This window comes from Electrophorus electricus, chromosome 9 (genome assembly GCF_013358815.1).
Source record: "Electrophorus electricus isolate fEleEle1 chromosome 9, fEleEle1.pri, whole genome shotgun sequence".
NCBI lineage: Eukaryota > Metazoa > Chordata > Actinopteri > Gymnotiformes > Gymnotidae > Electrophorus > Electrophorus electricus.
The window spans coordinates 24,596,316-24,614,575 of record NC_049543.1 but is presented as its reverse complement, the minus strand read 5'-3'; the positions used below and the strand labels follow the sequence as shown (position 1 = coordinate 24,614,575).

General features: G+C 40.9%; 2 protein-coding genes across 4 annotated transcripts; one reads left to right on the top strand and one right to left on the bottom strand.

Moving 5' to 3' along the window:
* Positions 1–2,409: 2,409 nt before the first annotated feature.
* LOC118241987 lies at positions 2,410–5,048 on the top strand. The gene is made up of 2 exons (XM_035529993.1): positions 2,410–2,493; positions 4,071–5,048. Exon 2 carries the CDS (start codon positions 4,076–4,078, stop codon positions 4,898–4,900), a length of 825 nt encoding a protein of 274 aa, XP_035385886.1. The 5' UTR covers positions 2,410–2,493; positions 4,071–4,075; the 3' UTR covers positions 4,901–5,048.
* LOC113568160 (ribosomal protein S6 kinase beta-2-like) lies at positions 4,923–15,030 on the bottom strand. 3 transcript variants are annotated; one of them, XM_026996338.2, is made up of 16 exons: positions 14,561–15,023; positions 11,653–11,707; positions 11,261–11,298; positions 11,070–11,184; positions 10,896–10,964; positions 10,465–10,612; positions 9,826–9,883; positions 9,482–9,582; positions 8,956–9,046; positions 8,046–8,136; positions 7,412–7,519; positions 7,189–7,251; positions 6,999–7,076; positions 6,398–6,505; positions 5,973–6,085; positions 4,923–5,825 (listed from the first exon to the last, which is right to left on the bottom strand). In XM_026996338.2, the coding sequence occupies exons 2-16, from the start codon at positions 11,704–11,706 to the stop codon at positions 5,663–5,665; spliced, it is 1,398 nt and encodes a 465-aa protein (XP_026852139.1). In that variant the 5' UTR covers position 11,707; positions 14,561–15,023; the 3' UTR covers positions 4,923–5,662. The 3 variants fall into 3 exon arrangements, with proteins under 3 accessions (XP_026852139.1, XP_026852143.1, XP_026852140.2); XM_026996339.2 differs by having other exon boundaries at positions 5,678–5,825; positions 5,978–6,085; positions 14,561–15,030; XM_026996342.2 differs by lacking the exon at positions 11,261–11,298 and having other exon boundaries at positions 14,561–15,022.
* Between the last annotated feature and the right edge of the window lie 3,230 nt (positions 15,031–18,260).

Sequence of the window (18,260 nt, the reverse complement as noted above, 5' to 3'; positions counted from 1 at the left end):
TTATGCTCACATATACTTAAACTCTAAAAATAGATTTCAGCAATATACTCAAACCTTAAGACTGTTTAGAAAAAATCCAACTTAAAATACATAACACTGACCTACATAACATTATTTGTTAACTGAACAAATAATTTGAAAATGTTGGGTTAAAAGGTTATTCATACACAGTGTAATTCAAAGGTACACATAAAATACTGAAATATGATAACAAAAATATTGTAACTTTATTTATTGGAATTTATTGGCAAATTCCACAATATTGTGCACACTTACTTCATTAATGGAGCCTGGCGAGGAGTCCATTTGGGGATTCTGAGCTTCTTGGCTTTGAATTTTATCCACCACACTGCAGATATCCAAAATCAGCCTATATGAAATGAACATATGAATCAGCCTAAAGGTAGTATGACTTTATGATTTATGAACAAATGGTTCAGTGAAATCTGTCCAAACCTAAACTGGTGATAGCCAAGGGCTTTTAATCTTGGATGGCAGTGGAATAGTTTTGGAATTATGGGACATTTTTGAGAAATAGATAACCAAACTGTTTGGAAGACCCATTAACTACATTAGGACTTTAATATGGATTTTTGAAAAACATTGTTTTGGCATTGTGGAAAAATTCACATAAATGGGTAACCAGAAATAGGTTTCTCTGAATTAAAATGGCATTTAAACACCATTACAGATACAAAAACTTCAAAATGGATTTATTAAAAATATTAAAATCTTTCACACTTGTAATGTTTCAGCCCTACCCTGCACATTTGCAACATTGCACTAGTGATAGCCACTGTTTCGGCTGGCAGTCAAGCCCTATGATAAACGTCTGAGACATACTATAAAGGAAAACCATTTTGCACATTGCTTAAGCTATTTATCTATAATACTAGTTGTGTTTAATGTAGTGACGCAAGTAAACTAGTTAAATCAAGTAAATAATATTTGTTACTTGATTATATTATATAAATGCAGTAAAAGTGCGGGTCTACATCAAAGTATATAACATAAAAAAAGTCCTTTTCTCTTTGCTAAGGGGGTTTGCGGTCGGTCGTGAAATACCTTAATTTTACACATATATAGGGGCATTTAGATTCAAAGCACGGATAGCTTGACCAGCAGTACCCAACAGAATTAAGTCTGGGGAAAAAAACAAAAAAACAAAAAAACAAAACCCGAAAACTCTGAACGATTATCTACTGTACACGTTGTGAAATGCCAGAATGACTTTCCATTAAAAGTAATCTGCAATAATATATATTCGGTAAAAACTTTCAGTGCTTAGAAGTTCCTTTGATAACCCACACTGTTATGAATAGTGCTAACTAAGCTTTAAACCACTTGTGAAAACATTTAGCTGTGAGATATAGTTATTACACTTAAATATCAGGAGAAACACCAGACCGAGAAGATCGCCTGGGCACTTCAGAAACAGGTTTTCAGCATCCGAGTAAAACAACGCTAAGCATTACGATAGGACACATGTTAACGTTAGCGCAACATCATCACGGTAAAATGAGAAATGTGCTACGTGTTTCCGTAACTTTCAGCGACTTAGCTTTCTTCTTTTCGAAAACCAAATAAAAAAATAACCAGGTAAGGGTAATTATGCTGCCTTCAGGTCGTGTATTTACAAGATGAGCGCACATGAACGCCCCAGCACGTGTTTACTGGTGGGAAACTCGGGCGTTTTGACAAGGCCCGACTTTACAAGCTGAGCGCGGTTAGAATTAGTTTTGAACTCGGAATAGTCTTTGAATACTTTCATGTCCTGTAGCTCTTTCTACCGCTAAAAAGCCACTCCGATGTTTATACTTGTTTTATCTCAGGCCTGGTCTAATTCTTTAACTTTATTTTGTTTTTAACTTTATTTTGTTTTTCTTTATTGGTGATATTCGATTTACTTGCCTTTGTCGTATAAGATGTTGCTAGCAAAGGAGGGATGCGGTTTTAATTACAGGCTCTGTGTCTCCCTCTGGTGGCTGAGGGTTGACTAGCAGCTGTTGCCCCATACCTAAGATTGGCTTTTACAATTGGTAGATTTTGTGCAGGGTAGTGTACCAGTTGCTCTTCAAGCAGATAAAAACCATAAATATATTTAAAGGACTAAGTTTAACTTAGCCACATTAGTCTTGAAGCAAAAACGTGAAACTAATTATACACTGTAATCATTTTATTAGGTAAATCTAGATGTAGCAATAGGCTACCAGTCCTTTTCTAGTTAGATATATCTAATCTGAAGTTAGCTGACAGATGGTTCTCTGTATAGTTGTGCAATAGGTTTACTGCACTCTGCATTTGTTGTGGTTGTTTATCTACTCCATTCTGTTCTTCACCTGTTTCTTTGCTTCCTTTCCCACTGCCTGTGGCCTCTGAGCTCTGTCATAACTCCTTCCACCTATCACACACATGGTAGGGCCTACATATTCTCTCTACTCCTCTTCCTGTTACAGCTTCACGCTCATGCTGCCCGAAATCATTCAAAGACAAGTGAGTATAACCAATTACTATTCTTACTGAATTACAAACAATATTTTGACTCAATTATGCTGTATCTTGTTAATCAGGGTTTTTTTTTTCCATGCTCATTTTAGTATTGCAGCATTTTCCTGTACATTCTCTTCCTTTCCGTAGTCGGCTGCACCTTGTTCTCACTTAGTTTAATCCCCTTGGCTCCATACCCCGTGCATGGTTTAACAAATTCCACTAACATATGTGTCATTTTACACATATGATAGACCTACGGTCACATAAGAGCCTAATTCGACACTCTTTCTGTTGAGAATTTATGTGGATGCGGACAAACAAATGTGCTTAGGCACAGACGTTTAGTATTCAAAAATGTTAAATACAATAAAGGGGATATAGACGCATATAAGCACATCTGGGGAAATGGTGGCAGACACTTGGTATTCTGTATTATGAGGCTAAACGTGTCCATAGGTTCTACTGTGTATGATTTGTTGTATAGTGGACATATGAAATTGTAGCAGCTAGGTCAGTTGTGTTTCATTCTGTAATAGCCACAGGACAAAAATAAATAAATAAATAAATAAATGCTGGTTCAAAATGAATGCAATATAAAAAAAAAAATAAACATTGCAAGATTAAAAATTGCAAACTAAAATTGTTTAGTACAGGCCAAAAATATATATCAAAATATTTCTGAGGTCAGGTTATGTAGGACACTATTGCGATTTAACATGAAGGTCCTTTATCGTATAGCAAGAAACTACACTGATGCAGTAGTAGCAATATGATTCTGATTTAATTTTTATGGTAATATGGTAATTTCAGTAACTGAATGCTACTCAGCGGTTGGAATAGTGCTTGGCACGCACAAGGGCAGGGAATGGCAAGCATTTTGAATTTTTTTCCCTGCCTGTGCACCAAAAATGAAGGTTGCTCTCTGCACGACATGCTCTGCAAAAAAAGGTCAGGGTGGGCGAACAGTATCATACCCAACCTCTACAAAGGCCACATCCTGTTCTAAAAGCCTGTGTTGCCATTAAAATAAATAAATTAAAAAATAATAATAATAATTAAAAAAAATATATATATATATATATATGCAATAAATATATATAAATACATTTGCACATGCATGAAGAAATGTGAAATGCATATGCACAGCATTAACCAGATTTTACATAGTGGGGTAAAATTTAGGGTAGAATGGAGTGTCACCTTGACATGCGCTTTTTGATGCTCAGTTGCTTCTACTACAAAAGAGGTGGTTTCCTGTTTCTGTTAGCAAAAACAAAAGAATCAAAGAGCTACATCTGCTCTGACTTTGCACCTCCATCGTTTGCTGTCTGCATCTATCAACCGTTCAGTTGCCTACACGTTTTAAAGCTGCATAACTCCCTTTACACATTCTGAACACATTCTGCAACAATAGAATAGTACTATCAGCAGATTTAAGACTACACACTAACATGTTACAAACAAGAACAGTTACACTAGTGTTTTCACTTGTGCGATTAGAATTTCAACAGATTGGAAGTAGATTCAAGGCACTCAAGATTGTTATGTTAATGAATGGAACATTTCCATCCTTTTCTCAGGCACTATGAATCCCTCGCTATTCCCGTTTCTGAGCATGCTATGCCTGGTCTCGTCGGCCGTTACTGCGGAAGGTGACCAAGACATGCCAACGAACGGCAACAGTACGCATGAAGCGCTCAACACCACCACCTCTGGCGGTACCAGCGCGATCAGAACAACTCCGATGCTTACAAACAATTCTAGTACGACCAGTAAATACACAGAGAGTCGACCAACGTCTGTGGCGGCCATCAAAGCAAGCAATGCCTCTCCTGGAAGCAAGTGCGGAGAAAGCTGTCTATTAAGCAACACTACGCCTCAAATACCTACTCCCACGGCTAAGGCTGATACAGGAAAAGGAAAAGTAAGAATAGTGGGAACGCTGCTTTTCCTGGTGTGCGTTCTCATTGTTTTGTTCCTCATTTTGTTACGATGGTACAGCCGCAACCCGGACCGCCGCTCCATCCGTGGCCTGTGCAGCAGCCTGGTGGACAGCATGCGGCAGGCTTGGCTTGCCGTGGCTGCACGGATACGGTCACCCCAAAAGCAGCCGGGGGATGAGGAGACGGAGGAGATGGGCACGGGACGGGGAGAGGAGGGGCTGGAGGGAGGCGTGGCAGGAGATGGGAACAGGTGGGGAAAGAAGGAGGACGAGGGGGAGGACGACTCGTCGGATGACTACTCCAGCATGGAAAGTGGGAACGTGGTGGACAACGCACGGAAGGAGGAGGGAGCGCAGAGGAAGGCGGAGGAGGAAGACGACGATGGTGAGGGGGAGATGACGACACCCATACTATTAGGGGATGAGAACACAGACACAGAGGAAGAGGATGATGTCACACCACTGTGAACACACAAGTGTGTGTAACGGATGTTTTCGCCAAGATTTTAATGTTTATTTAAAACAAAAGGTCACAACGTCAACAAAAGTTTTAAAGGTATTTTGAACATTGAAATTGAGCACTGTATGTATTCATCTGAATAAAAGATTTATATTATGCAAGATATTCTGAAATATAAATTAGACCGTCAGTCTCCTTTTATCTTGATATATTTATTTTTTCAAGCAACAACCCAATATTACCCTAAAATTAAATATAATAAAGTGATGAGGGTAAATAAAGCTTTAAATATAATACAATCCAGTCAATATATTAATTGAAAATAGTAACAATTATTTGTAATAATATATAAGTCTCATATTCCTGTAGACAAAATAGCCCATGACTGTAGGTTTTTGCTTTTACACAAGACACCTGTTTTACACGACACATGTAACCGAAAGGTTTCCATTAACAGCGGAAAAGAACAACCGAGCCAACATTGAATTTCAGAGTGAGGTTTTCACAACCAAACATACAATGATTTAACAGAAAATCAGTTTTGCACACAAATTCATTCAGTAGAAAAGCTTTCCAGAAAAACAAAAATTCACTGCACTTAGTTCACGGCCAGCTTTGATCACAATATAACGTTTTCCAACCACGATATTCACAAAGTGTTCACCACCCCAGTGTATCATGATGCTTTGGTTTTGGCATGAACAGCAGGTCAAAAATGGACAGTGCAAAACCCTTCTAAAGAATTCCGACTCCTCAAATGACAGCCACTTTCATTTGCCGCTCCGATGGCACTTTTGTTTCTTGTTGCGTCCTGGTGTTCTGATTGGCTGTGTGGCACAGTTCTCCAGGGGAAGGGGTGGTTTCTGCACGGGGGTCTCCTCATCTTTGTCCATACTGTTCTTGAAGGGGTCTGTGAGGGAAAACTTCGGAGGACTGCAGAGGGAAAGAGAAAGCAAGGTGCAACGAAAGAAGTCAACAAAGCCGGGCATACGCCACAGAGAAATGAAGCAAAAAGAAACGAACAGAAACGTGGCAAGGCTTGTAAATCATACGGAAAAGCCTGCAGGAAGTATACGAGACCTGACAGGTGTGCGCGGGCTGCTGTTGTGCCGGCGGATGGGTCGAGCTCGCGGCTCTAAGGAGAAGCCCTCTTTCAGGCTCTCCAGCACTGAAGGGGCCACATACGTGAAACCCTGTTACACACACACACACACAACACACACACAAGCCTTACAACCCATGGCAACATGTGAAGAGTGTTTAGTTTAATGTAAAAAGTGCAAGCTGTAATAATGAATATCACAGCAAAGTCGAGTTCACGTGCCCACGTTTTCTGTGGCTGGAGAACTCTTATGAAACAACAGAAGCCTCGTTTTTTACTGCACAGTAATTTTTACTACAGTACACTGCAGTTACCTGGAATCTTGTAGGGACTGTAATTACGATTAATATCAAGACAAATGGTATAGCATCAAAGGCCCTAGGCATGCTTATGTATGTCTCACAGCAAAAGCATGATCGGCACTGCCACTCAGGGTTACATCGTCGGGGCTGTCCACAGGAGTCTGTCTGGTGAAGCGGCTGTCAAACTGACTGACATCCTCATCTGACTGCTACAGTTGGAAGGAGAGAGAGAGAGAGAGAGCGAGAGAAAACACACGCACAGACAATGAGTGACCTTTATTCTGAAATTACGACATTACCCTTGAGATCTATAGCATGGCTAATTTTACCTTAATCCTTCATAAATCTCATAATGAAGTCCCATTACATAGAATAAATATGCATTCATGGACAACATGTGCACCCAACCAGTCTAAATCACATACCTGCAATCACTATCCAGGAAAACGAGGCAAGTTTACTGCTGTGTATTGCTAATACCTGTTGTGTGCTAATGTCATCAATAGGTATGAGACCACCAAGTCTGTAGATAATCCTGTCTAATTTGCAGGAAATTCCTGTTTAATTTGCAGGACCTCGGGTCTCTCCAGGAGACATAACAGATATACAGTGACATTAGGCGAGAAGTGACGACAGGGAAGGAAAAAAAAAAAAAAAAAAAAAGAGCCCAAGCGATGAAGGGACAGAACAGAGCAGCAGTACCAGTGGTGGCCTGTAGGGCGGCTCCGTGCGCTTGTTCAGCAGGTCGTCCCAGACAATGTGTCGGAAGAAAGGATGCTTCTACGAGATGCAAATATGTTCATGAAAACAAAAACAATAGTCCAGTCCTGAGATTTGCTATGACTGTATGAGCTAAAAATCTGTGCGTGTGGAGTATACTGCTTTCTGGTACCTGTATATCAGAGCAGTCAGCCTTACCAGATCCCAGCCTCTGAGATGGATTCTTCTTCAAAAGCTATGGAGCGAAAAATGATGGATGGATGATAAAGATATAATGAAAAAGTGATTTTTACATGAACAGGTTTTCCTTCCTCTTTTTAGAAGTGCAATATGAGCACCGGAACAAAAAACGCAAGAATGGAGAAGGGGGGGTGCGCCCCCCCCCGAGGCAAAACCTTTTTGATCATGTCTCTAGCATCAGGCGTGAGGTAAGGGGGAAGGGAGAGTTTACACTTCAGGATTTTGTCGATGGTCTTCTTCCTGTTATCGGCCGTGAACGGAGGCTAAGAGTGGAAAAACAAAAAAGGGTGACACTTGGAAAGGGGACACAACAGGCCATAGATATGTGGAAACATCTGAACATAAATTTGGAATTCCCCACACTCCTCCAATATTTAAAAATGCGTTTGCATTTGAAATAAGCAATTATTGTTTTGTCTAAGAGCTGACTCAGACATTGGACGAAGAAAGCCACAGATTTTCTCCCAATTTTTAGTTGTAGCCAATTCCCACCCCTCAGGTAACTGGGCTGTTGAGCTGTGAAAACTTTAGAGGGCAGCATATCGCACTTATAGCATAGCACTCTATGCCCCATTCTAATGCATGAGCTCACAGACACCCCTGATTGGCCAGTGTCACTGTGATTGTGGAGAGAGAGTATCCATGCCTCCCAGAGAGCATGGCCAGTTTGCTGTCTCAGGGTTCCCTGTGGCGTAATTAGGGATTGAACCTGCGGTTTCTGGATGATGGGGCGGACGCTAGTTTGGGTTCGCCATCCAATTGTGGGTTAGGTGCGTGTGTCTCTCTCACCGAGCCAGTCATCATGTCGTACATCAGTGCTCCTAGGCTCCACCAGTCCACTGCCCTGTTGTGTCCTGAGCGCGTCAGGATCTCTGGGGCCCTGAAACACCAGACGGACATGGCACGCTCTGCCCTCTGTAAACCCACAGACACCTATGACCCCGCCGTCTACCCACTGCTACTGGTTCCATCATAGACCAACTCAGTGTATTTGTATAAGGAGTGACATCACTGAAAAAACGGGGTCAAACCTGCCCATTTTAGCGACGTTTCAGCCTGAACACGATTTTACTTTTGCATGCCCTCTAGCACAGATCAGATCTGCAGTTTGTTAGTTTCTTGTGTTTTGCACAAACGGGAAGTGCTCTGTAGTTCCACAGAGCAGCTCACAGGCTTCCCCTGTACAGTGGGCCTCTTTCACTGTCCCGACTGACACTGGCATTCCTGAGTTGCACCTCCCTGGTCTCTGGACTGGTAGAGAGATTGTATTCATAACAGCCATTTTCTCAAATTCATGATTCTTTGCTTTCACAAGTCAAATAGATTTATGGCATTTAGCTGACGCTTTTATCCAAAGCGACTTACAATTATAACTGAGTACAACGTGAGCAATTGAGGGTTAATGTTGGGTCCCTGAGCCTTGAGCCTTGCTCAGGGGCCCAACAGTGGCAACCTGGTGGTGGTGGGACTTGAACCGGTAACCTTCCGATTACATGTCAAGTACCTTAACCCCTGTGCTACCACTGTCCACATACATAAATACATACATGATCACACAGTGATCATTTCTTTTATTATCTTTTGCCATTATAGTACAGCTCAGGTACAAACCCATTCCTGAGATATTTAAGTAAAAAAAGGAGGAGCTTGGTTCCACCTTAAAACCATTTACACAAGCACATAAGCATCGCTTACTCACATGTACTCGATGGTGCCGCAGAAAGTATGCGTGACAGCTCCATCATGGATGGATTCCTTGCACAGGCCAAAATCGGTGAGCTTAATATGGCCTTAAGGAAGGAAGGAAAGACTGCGTGTCACGTTTCTGGCCCATTACATACAAAAGAGCTATTAACATCAAAATGAGCAAGGAAGGATAGCTTGCGTCTGTGAGCCACCATGAGAACTCCAAGAATGCAGATGTGTCATTTCTTAAACCGTATTTCATTGCAGCTCTCTTTCTTAAATGAAACATTAGCCTTAAAAGCTTTCAAAGGCACCAGCCTGCAACTGATAAGGGACCCTGTCTTTCAGGTATGTCTCATTTCATTACTATGTCTGCTTTTTTGTCAGGACTTGGCAAGAACAGTAGAACACACAGAAACACTCATTCAGGCTTAATCCATTTCTCAAACGTAAAACGTACGACTGCAGGGCATTTAAAGAGTGACTCAGCCTGTCTAACAGGTTCTGGGCGTAAACGCTTGGGTTTCGACCTTGTGTACCTTCATGACTGAGCATGATATTCTCAGGCTTCAGGTCTCTGTAGATGATCCCATTTGAGTGGAGGTGGCCAAGAGCCAACGTGATCTCACCCAGGTAGAAGCTGGCAATGCAGGACAACACAAAGTCAGTAACAAAACAGTAAATGTCTGATGAAGGACTCAATGCAGGTCTGTCAGCACTGTAGTGCCCACACCGCTGCAGGTTCTACACCACATAATGCACAAGGTTTTTAAATGGAGTCCAAAAACCATTTCTAATGCCATATTGATTTGACATTTCCTGCTGGGAACACCCAACTGCTTTCCAATTCTTATACTGCTCAGACTTCGATGTTGTTTCTTACCAGGCTGTGTCTTCCATGAAGATCCCCTCCTTTTCTAGTTGCATAAACAGCTCTCCACCTGTATTTATATGGGTGTTGAAAAATAATCTCAATACATCAGATATAATGGGGGCCAAGACAAGAAAGGTTGTACCATACATTGCCAGTTTCATTACCACGTAATACCACACAGTTAAATGCCCCAATAATATTCTTAGCAATAGACTCAAATTATGCTTTTAAAATAATGTTGATTGTGCATGTAAAAACTGCAATGGTGCACAGTTCATGTTGTTGCAGCTCTTGCATCTCTCTTGTTCTGCACAGAACATTTCACTATGAGGTTTTGTGGTTTTCCCTGCTGTAACACAGAAGACTTAAGTCTAATTGTGAAAGACTCCAGGGGTGAATTCAAGCGTATCAGAGCAGGGAAAATTGAACTGTGAATCTGCCTCCACATTCCAGATCTGAGTACCAGGGCACTATTCAATCAGAATATTGTGCTTCCTTATAGTGAATTATAATCGGCAAACAAACAGAAGACCTGACCAACATAAACGTCACCTGCTCATAGCAGTGTTTACATAAAAATACAGGTATCCATATATACACACGCCCCCTCGCATCCACATCCCCACAGCCACACACCCAAAGCCTCACCACTTAGACATTCCAGTATGAGGTAGAGTTTGCCTCCAGTCTGAAAGGCGTACCACAGGTCCACGATAAAGGGGTGGCGAATGGTCTCCAAGATCTCTCTCTCCGCCCGAGTATGGGCAGTGTCTTTCGCATTGCGCACAATTTTTGCCTAAGTGTGAGCACATGTTCATTTCAGAGGGAGAGGGAGAGAGTGAGTAACAGAGAGAGAGAGAATGGGCAGGGTGTGTGAGAGACATGGGAGGGGGGGTGCATATTTGAGAGCATGTGAAAGAGACAAAAGAGAGAGCAACAAGTTAGTTTAAATCTTCATTCTTCCATCTTTTTCCATTAAAAAAAACAAAACAAGAAAAAATTATTTCCCTCCTTTTGTCAGCATAGGATAATAGAATTAAGCATGTCTGTTAGATCTACAACTTGAAAATGGAACTTACTTTTTTCAATACTTTCATGGCAAATATTTTACCAGTCTGACTTCCTTGCACTTTACGAACCTGGAATACCTAAACAAAAAGGTTGGGAGAATGGTGTTTGCACATGCAGCACATGTGCAAACATGATCTCATACCCACACACACACACTGCATAAAATATGATTTCTCACACACCTTGCCATAGCCTCCTTTCCCCAGTACAGTGAGCAATTCAAAGCATTCTGGGCCCACTCTCTCACTGTTCCGATTGACACTGGCGCTCGTGAGTTCCACCTCCTCGGTCTCTGGACTGGTAGAGAGATCATATTCATAACAGCCATTTTCTCATATTCACGATTCTTTGCTTTCACAAATCAAATACATACGGCTCTGTTTCTGCCACCGTGAAGTTGCAAACTTCATCCTAAAAACAAATAAAATCTATCAGATAGATTGTGCATAATTTTTTTTTAGAAAATTTAAAAAGTAGATTTGAACTAATGGTTGATGAGTCACATCTGTTTAATATAACCCAACAGTCAGGATCAGACACTATCAAGACACAGGCAGTTTCTAGGCAAAGTCTCACCCTTTCCCAGCTTTCACTGCTACTTATACTTGGAACAATCAGAGCTCACAGATGCAATTACTGTTTAATTTATGCGCCATTTTATGACATTTAAAATCTAATCTGCATTTGTCAAATACAAATGGTATTTGTCAGGAGGGAGGTAGGTGTGTGGGCACTTAGAATCCTACAAGCGTAGTGTTCCCTCACCTCTGCGTCGCTTACATCCTCCGATTCCAGGTCGATGTCAAACACTCCTGCCATTCTATGGAAACAGTTAAACACTTAAAGAAATGCAACTTTCCACCACGCATGTTCCTTAAAAATAAAGCAACAAATGTATAATTACTGGTCTGTGTCAGGGAAGAACATGGAATCTCCCTATACTGAGCTGTCCGACTGCCTCGAGGTATTTATCATTCCTGCACGCCGGGTCTTAACTTTGGGGTATTTTGGAAACACAGGCTAAATGAACCTATTTTGACGCATCATGCTGGATCTGCACAAACGTGCAGTGATCAAGAGAGTCTTCTGAACACGCTGGTGTAGTTACACACTCGCGATCTGCCTCAGCTCAGCTGTTCGTTTTTCCATCATAGTATCGGTTATGAGTTTATGAGTCATTCCTGAATTTGGGAGGAGATGAGCCAGAGGAGCTGGGAATTCTGGAAATGTTACATCAGAAGGAACATTAAGAACTATGGGGAAAATAGCTTTGACTCTCGTGTAACAATTCTACTTTTAGAGCCTGTCCCTGTAGTGCGTGGGATAATTTCACATTTTTGTGCTATAAACATGTTCTCAAGTTCACCTAGTTGCAAGCGCCCACACCCACAAACTCAGTTAATAAGCTGTCAGTCATCTGAGAGGAAGGATATTGTGAATTATCGGAATTTATACTAACCACACAAGCACTCATTTTGTGAGGTCACATCAATGCAAGACATCCAACCCTGACATTTCAGTTTCAAGAGTGCAATGAACAGCTAGAGATGTCAACTGTATTAAAAAGAGCTATGGCACATTTTAAATGGGACAACAGTCATCTTAAGCACCGTTTTGCGTTATCTGAAAGTCACACAACACACACTGCACACTTGGTTGTTGGGTTGAGGTTCAATGATAATCTCACAAACAGCTGTGACTTAAGATACAATAACATTGTACCACCACTGTGGAGCGATTCTAGGAAAAAAGACAGTCGTATGTTTAGAGCACAAAGCACTGTGTCCATTACAGTGCTTACTGATCAGGGCAATGTCTAACAAAAGTCCATACTAAATTGATGGGTAAAATGCAAACCACATTTAAGAGTACAGCTTAATTCATTCATTCATTCATTCATTCATTCATTCATTCATCAGTGAGCCTCCACGAACCCAATTAATGCCGCACATATTTGTGTCAAATTCATGATATTCAGAAATGGTACTAAACGTGTTAGTTTTTTTTAACATAATCAGCTAACATTTTTGTCTTCTTAATGACAAAAGTCTTCAGGAGGTCTTAACAGATACCCAGAGGTTGGTGTCAACTTTCAATGTGTTCCTGCTGATCTGTTCTGTTATTACACTAAAGATCACACACATCTGGGATGTAAAGATATGGCACAAGGACTGCAATTGGCAACATACAAAACCCATGAGCTTCAAGTAGAATTTCTTCCGAGGTTTATAATTGCAAAACATGCTGTGGCTCATAAGAAACAAAATCATGGGCATGGAGTTCTAACATTAGTGGATATATCTTGTTTTTTAACAATTCTCAAGTTATCTACATAGATAGCTAAGAAAGAAGGAAAAATAGGTCTAGCTGAATTCTGATTTGTAAAATACTCTGGTTCAAACGCTACACGTGTAAAGCCGGCGTTTTACGTTAGCCAACAATATTTAAATAATACATGGTGAATGTAGAATTTGAATTTTTGTGGCTAATCCTTATACAATCCGATGCATAAACAATCACGGACATATTTAATTGGAAAATAAACGTATTCACACTTGTTGTTCAATGCTACATTCAGTTGACCTTTTTTTTTTGCCAGGCCCGTTTTACACTAGCTAATATCTGACACGATGGATAAACTCACATGACCTTATGGGCCTTGGTAGGTTAGTACACTAAACTCACGTGAATAGGTGGGCCTTGGTAGGTTAGTACACCAAACTCACGTGACCCTTTGGGCCTCTGTAGCTTAGTACACCAAACTCACGTGACCCTGTGGGCCTTGGTAGGTTAGCACACCAAACGCACGTGACCCTGTGGGCCTTGGTAGGTTAGCACACCAAGATCACGTGAACCTGTGGGCTTTGGTAGGTTAGTACACCAAACTCACGTGACCCTGTGGGCCTTGGTAGGTTAGTACACCAAGAACACGTGACCCTGTGGGCCTTGGTAGGTTAGTACACCAAGATCACGTGACCCTGTGGGCCTTGGTAGGTTAGTACACCAAGATCACGTGACCCTGTGGGCCTTGGTAGGTTAGTACACCAAGATCACGTGACCCTGTGGGCCTTGGTAGGTTAGTACACCAAGATCACGTGACCCTGTGGGCCTTGGTAGGTTAGTACACCAAGAACACGTGACCCTGTGGGCCTTGGTAGGTTAGTACACCAAGAACACGTGACCCTGTGGGCCTTGGTAGGTTAGTACACCAAACTCACGTGACCCTGTGGGCCTTGGTAGGTTAGTACACCAAGAACACGTGACCCTGTGGGCCTTGGTAGGTTAGTACACCAAGAACACGTGACCCTGTGGGCCTTGATAGGTTAGTACACCAAGATCACGTGACCCTGTGGGCCTTGGTAGGTTAGTAATCCAAACTCCTTTTGGTTAGCTCGGCTATCATTTTCACACCCTGGCTATTCCTACAGATATGTTTACAAATTAGCTAACAGCTAGCTAGCTAGCAACATGTTCTCGGTTAGCTATCGCAACGTTACGAAAGACGGGATATCAACATCTCATGCGTTTGGTTTACGGTGGCAAGTGACAAAGTGTAAACTTGCAGTGTGTGAAATAATCTGTGCGAGTGTACAGCAGGATGAAACTACTTTAGCTGCACGGCGCTAGCCTGCTAGCTGGATAATAGCGAGCAGTTTTGAGACTAACATCTTACCTGATCGTACCTTGATCCGCGTCCCCAATCGACTTCTGATCCCGCCGTTGGCAGTTTAACGTGGCACAAACGGGCTATTCGGTAGGTTGTTATACTACCGTAAAAAGCGCTTGGACCTCAGTGAAGCCCCGCAGCCTAGCTACCATGGACGTCATCAGTACGAGACGTGACGGTACCTCCGAGCATGGAAATGAAACCCGTTGAGTTTCCCCTCACTAATGACTTCAATACGAATGATACAAGACTTTTGCATTTACGGTGCCATTGCACTGCTTGGATACCATCACTACGCGTTTCTCAACAATGAATATCCGTACGACCCACTTTATTCCGCTTCTGACTGCAGGCTATACACCTGGGCAGGCGAAGCGACAGCATGGTAGTAGGGGCCAGATAAATTATGGTAAATGATGGTATTAGGGGTCAGATAAATTAAAAAAAAAACTTTCCGAACTATAATGAGCACCTTCTCCGTTCTGCATCCCCCCCCCCATTCCTCAAAAAGGGTCCCGGGTCATTTCAGTCGTCTACTGGTAGCAAGTCCTTTCCTTTTAGGAGCTACGGTCTCTTGTCCAAATCTCATATTTATAGAAGAATTAAGAGATATTATAATGTTTTAGCTGTTTTTTTAAAATATGATGCAGCTTTCTAACTTCCAGGAGTAAAAGCAAGTTACTACGATATTGACGAGAAAACAAAATTGGCGATTTTACTTGTTTAAATACATACAGTCGCATTTTCACGCACGCCCCGTAGTCTCTACAGTCTACCCATTCTCATGTGATCTTTTAGTACAACGGTGCGAATAAGAAATGTTTTGGTTATGATGCTGCGCGGTGCCGGAATCGTCCATCATCTGGAAGGCGTAGCATGACTGAAAGTGAACTCAGCAGTTCAAACAGCGATGTGTCTTTACCTGCACTTCCCACTGGATGGCGCTGCGGTAGTGCGTTTATGGTAGGCAGTTAGGCGTTTGACGTTTAAATGTACCCCCCCAACCTCAAATGATTGAGTTTAAGGTTTCCAGCACCCCCAGACTTAGAAAACTACTTGATTTGTGGCCTCAGCAGTAGACTACTATGTCTTCTGGTTTGCAATCACAAATGTTTTATGCAAAATAATTTGAGTTGTGCTGTTACTGTAAACCAATGAAACTATTCTGAAGACTACATTTCTGCAAGAAAGCTGAAGAAAGCTTCATAAGTGAACCATCTCCAGCAGATTTTTCACTGTTGGATTTGGATGTGCATTTGCATCAACAAGTGGAAATAACTGGTTTGATAGTCGACATTTCTACAAGACGTGCAGCTCATCAAACACAAAATATCAGGCCTGCCCTCCAGACAGGGCCTCTGAAACCAGGAGTAGTTAAATGTGTGTGTGTGTGTGTGTGTGAGTGAGAGAGAGAGAGAAAGAAAGAAAGAAAGAAAATGGTACTCCCTACTACTAATTCAGAAACAACTAAAGATAGCAAAGGCTATCTCAACGCCGCACTTACTGCCATTCATAACCAGGTCCCAAACCTTCGTCGGCAGGTCACGATACTAAACCTGCTGGGTATTTTTCGGGCGTGTGAGCGACCGGCGAGCCTCTCGGATGGCGTTTTTGAACAATTCACACAGAGACCGACAGACGATTTGCCTTTGATTTTCTGGGCCAGCGGAAAATTAAGCTAAAATCCTGTAGTGTGACCTCTGTATTAGCGCGCTGCTGCAGCAATGTAGTTCTATAGCATTTGCTCCACCCACTGCTAATTAACACACGATACATGCAGTACAATTTACAACTTGAAAATGAAAAAGCACAATTGGGAAAGGAACGCAAAGCAGCAGCAGTTGGAGCTAGTGCTCATTTTCGTTTGGTTTTATTTGGATTAAATATATATATATATATATATATATATATATATATATATATATATATATATATATATATATATATATATATATATATATATAGAGCAAACCTAACTGAAGATTGGATTTAGCTTTTTTCTTAGTAGCAATTTCATTTCAATTATAGCTACGAAATACCACAATGATTATGAAAACTTTTTTTCCCTGTTTTTTCTTTTTAAAATTGTCAAAAATGACTAGTGCTTGTATGGAAAATGAAGCCTATCATTTCATTTTAGTATTTATTCTTACATGATATTTGCGCACATATGAGTATTGGTTTGCATTTATTGTTGCAATTACAGTAGTGTTTCTGACCCGATTTATCGCAGGTAAACGTAGAGGTTATGAACTTTTTAAAATATGAATTAGCATTCATTATGTTTTTAGAGTTTACTCTTTAGTCTTTATTTACATATACCGAATAAAATAATGTTAAATAAAAGTCATGCATACCTTTCCGGATAGTTATCTTGTTTAAACGCCCTGGTTAGCCCTCGCAGACAATACAAAATACAAAATGAGTAGACAGTGCAATTTAGTACAGTACACAATACTGGGCATATGTAAAGCGAGTTGTGCATAGCAATCAGTGACACGCTACCCTGAACAGAGCAGTCACCGATAGCAGCCAGAACAGTTCAGAGTACAGTGCTGGTTTAGTACAGTACTTTAGCAGCAAGTAGGCTAATGTGCAAGACTGCAACAGGAGTGCATAGTTTATTTGTGTTTATTTGTGTGTGTTTTATAAACCATAAATGTATTGGCAGAACATTCAACAGTAAAAACATTTAAATTAATAAAATACTATATAATGTCATCATAAAAAAAGTAACAACTAAGGCTTTCATGAAACCGGTTGCATGTTGGGAGTTGTATGCGACATCATTTTCATGCAACCACAGTTTAAAAGCAATTTCAAAATAACAAAAGTTTCTTGCTATACCGTTACTTCACTATTTACTTCACTAACTACATCGCATCCAAATGAGCATCTTATATTTTTGATACATCATAGCGTTCTTGTTATATAAATGAATCTGGGAGGTTTTATTTCCTTTGTACAATTTTCCTGCAGTCATCACAGTTATTTTTTTTCTCTGTCTAACTAGATTTGTCTTTATATTTCATGCCAAGTATTCATCATCTACTCAATGCCTTGTTCATTGTGACCTAAAAAAGAGAAGCACACTGACCGCATTGCTGTCTAGAGAGACCTACACGGGCAGAGAGGTTTTTGGAAGTGAGAATGGCTGCGCATCGATATGCAGCTCGTGAAAGTGATGTTCCTAAGAAGAACTCGTGACACGCACAGTACCTTCTGTGATGAAACTACTGTAATGGTCTGGTATGGTTTTATTAATTCAAACTTCCAAAATGTTAATCTGTGCTCCTATTAAACAACGGATACGGCTGCACTTCTGATTCTTCAATTATTCATACTTTCATACTCTTCAGCATAATCTGAACACCGATTTAAAAAATACTTCAGTCGTGGGCTGGTTTATATTGAGGCTATTTCCGCCAGTCTCGTGCGAATTTCTCTGCAAGTCAGTACATGCTGCAGACGTTTCACAAGGAAACAATGTTGTTGTCACTGTGGTTTGTCTTTATAGGTGAGTTTCAAAAATATTTACATTACCTTTGCAAATGCATACACAACAATGTTTTAAAAGAAAACCAGTATAACTATACAAAGCACAATTTTTCAGTTTACATTTAATTTCAATTACAACTCCTGGCTATTGCAAGTGATGCAAAGAAATGCAAAATTATGTTGAACACAAATTGTGTTTTAATCAAAA

Bases quoted from the DNA above. Each gene is read 5' to 3' on its own strand.
- LOC118241987 (XM_035529993.1), top strand. From the start codon at position 4,076: ATGAATCCCTCGCTATTCCCGTTTCTGAGCATGCTATGCCTGGTCTCG.
- LOC113568160 (XM_026996338.2), bottom strand. From the start codon at position 11,706: ATGGCAGGAGTGTTTGACATCGACCTGGAATCGGAGGATGTAAGCGAC. The intron at 10,613-10,895 runs GTAAGTTCCATT...GCTCACACTTAG, and splicing joins CCATGAAAGTATTGAAAAAA to GCAAAAATTGTGCGCAATGC. The intron at 7,077-7,188 runs GTACCAGAAAGC...TGCATCTCGTAG, and splicing joins CTGACTGCTCTGATATACAG to AAGCATCCTTTCTTCCGACA.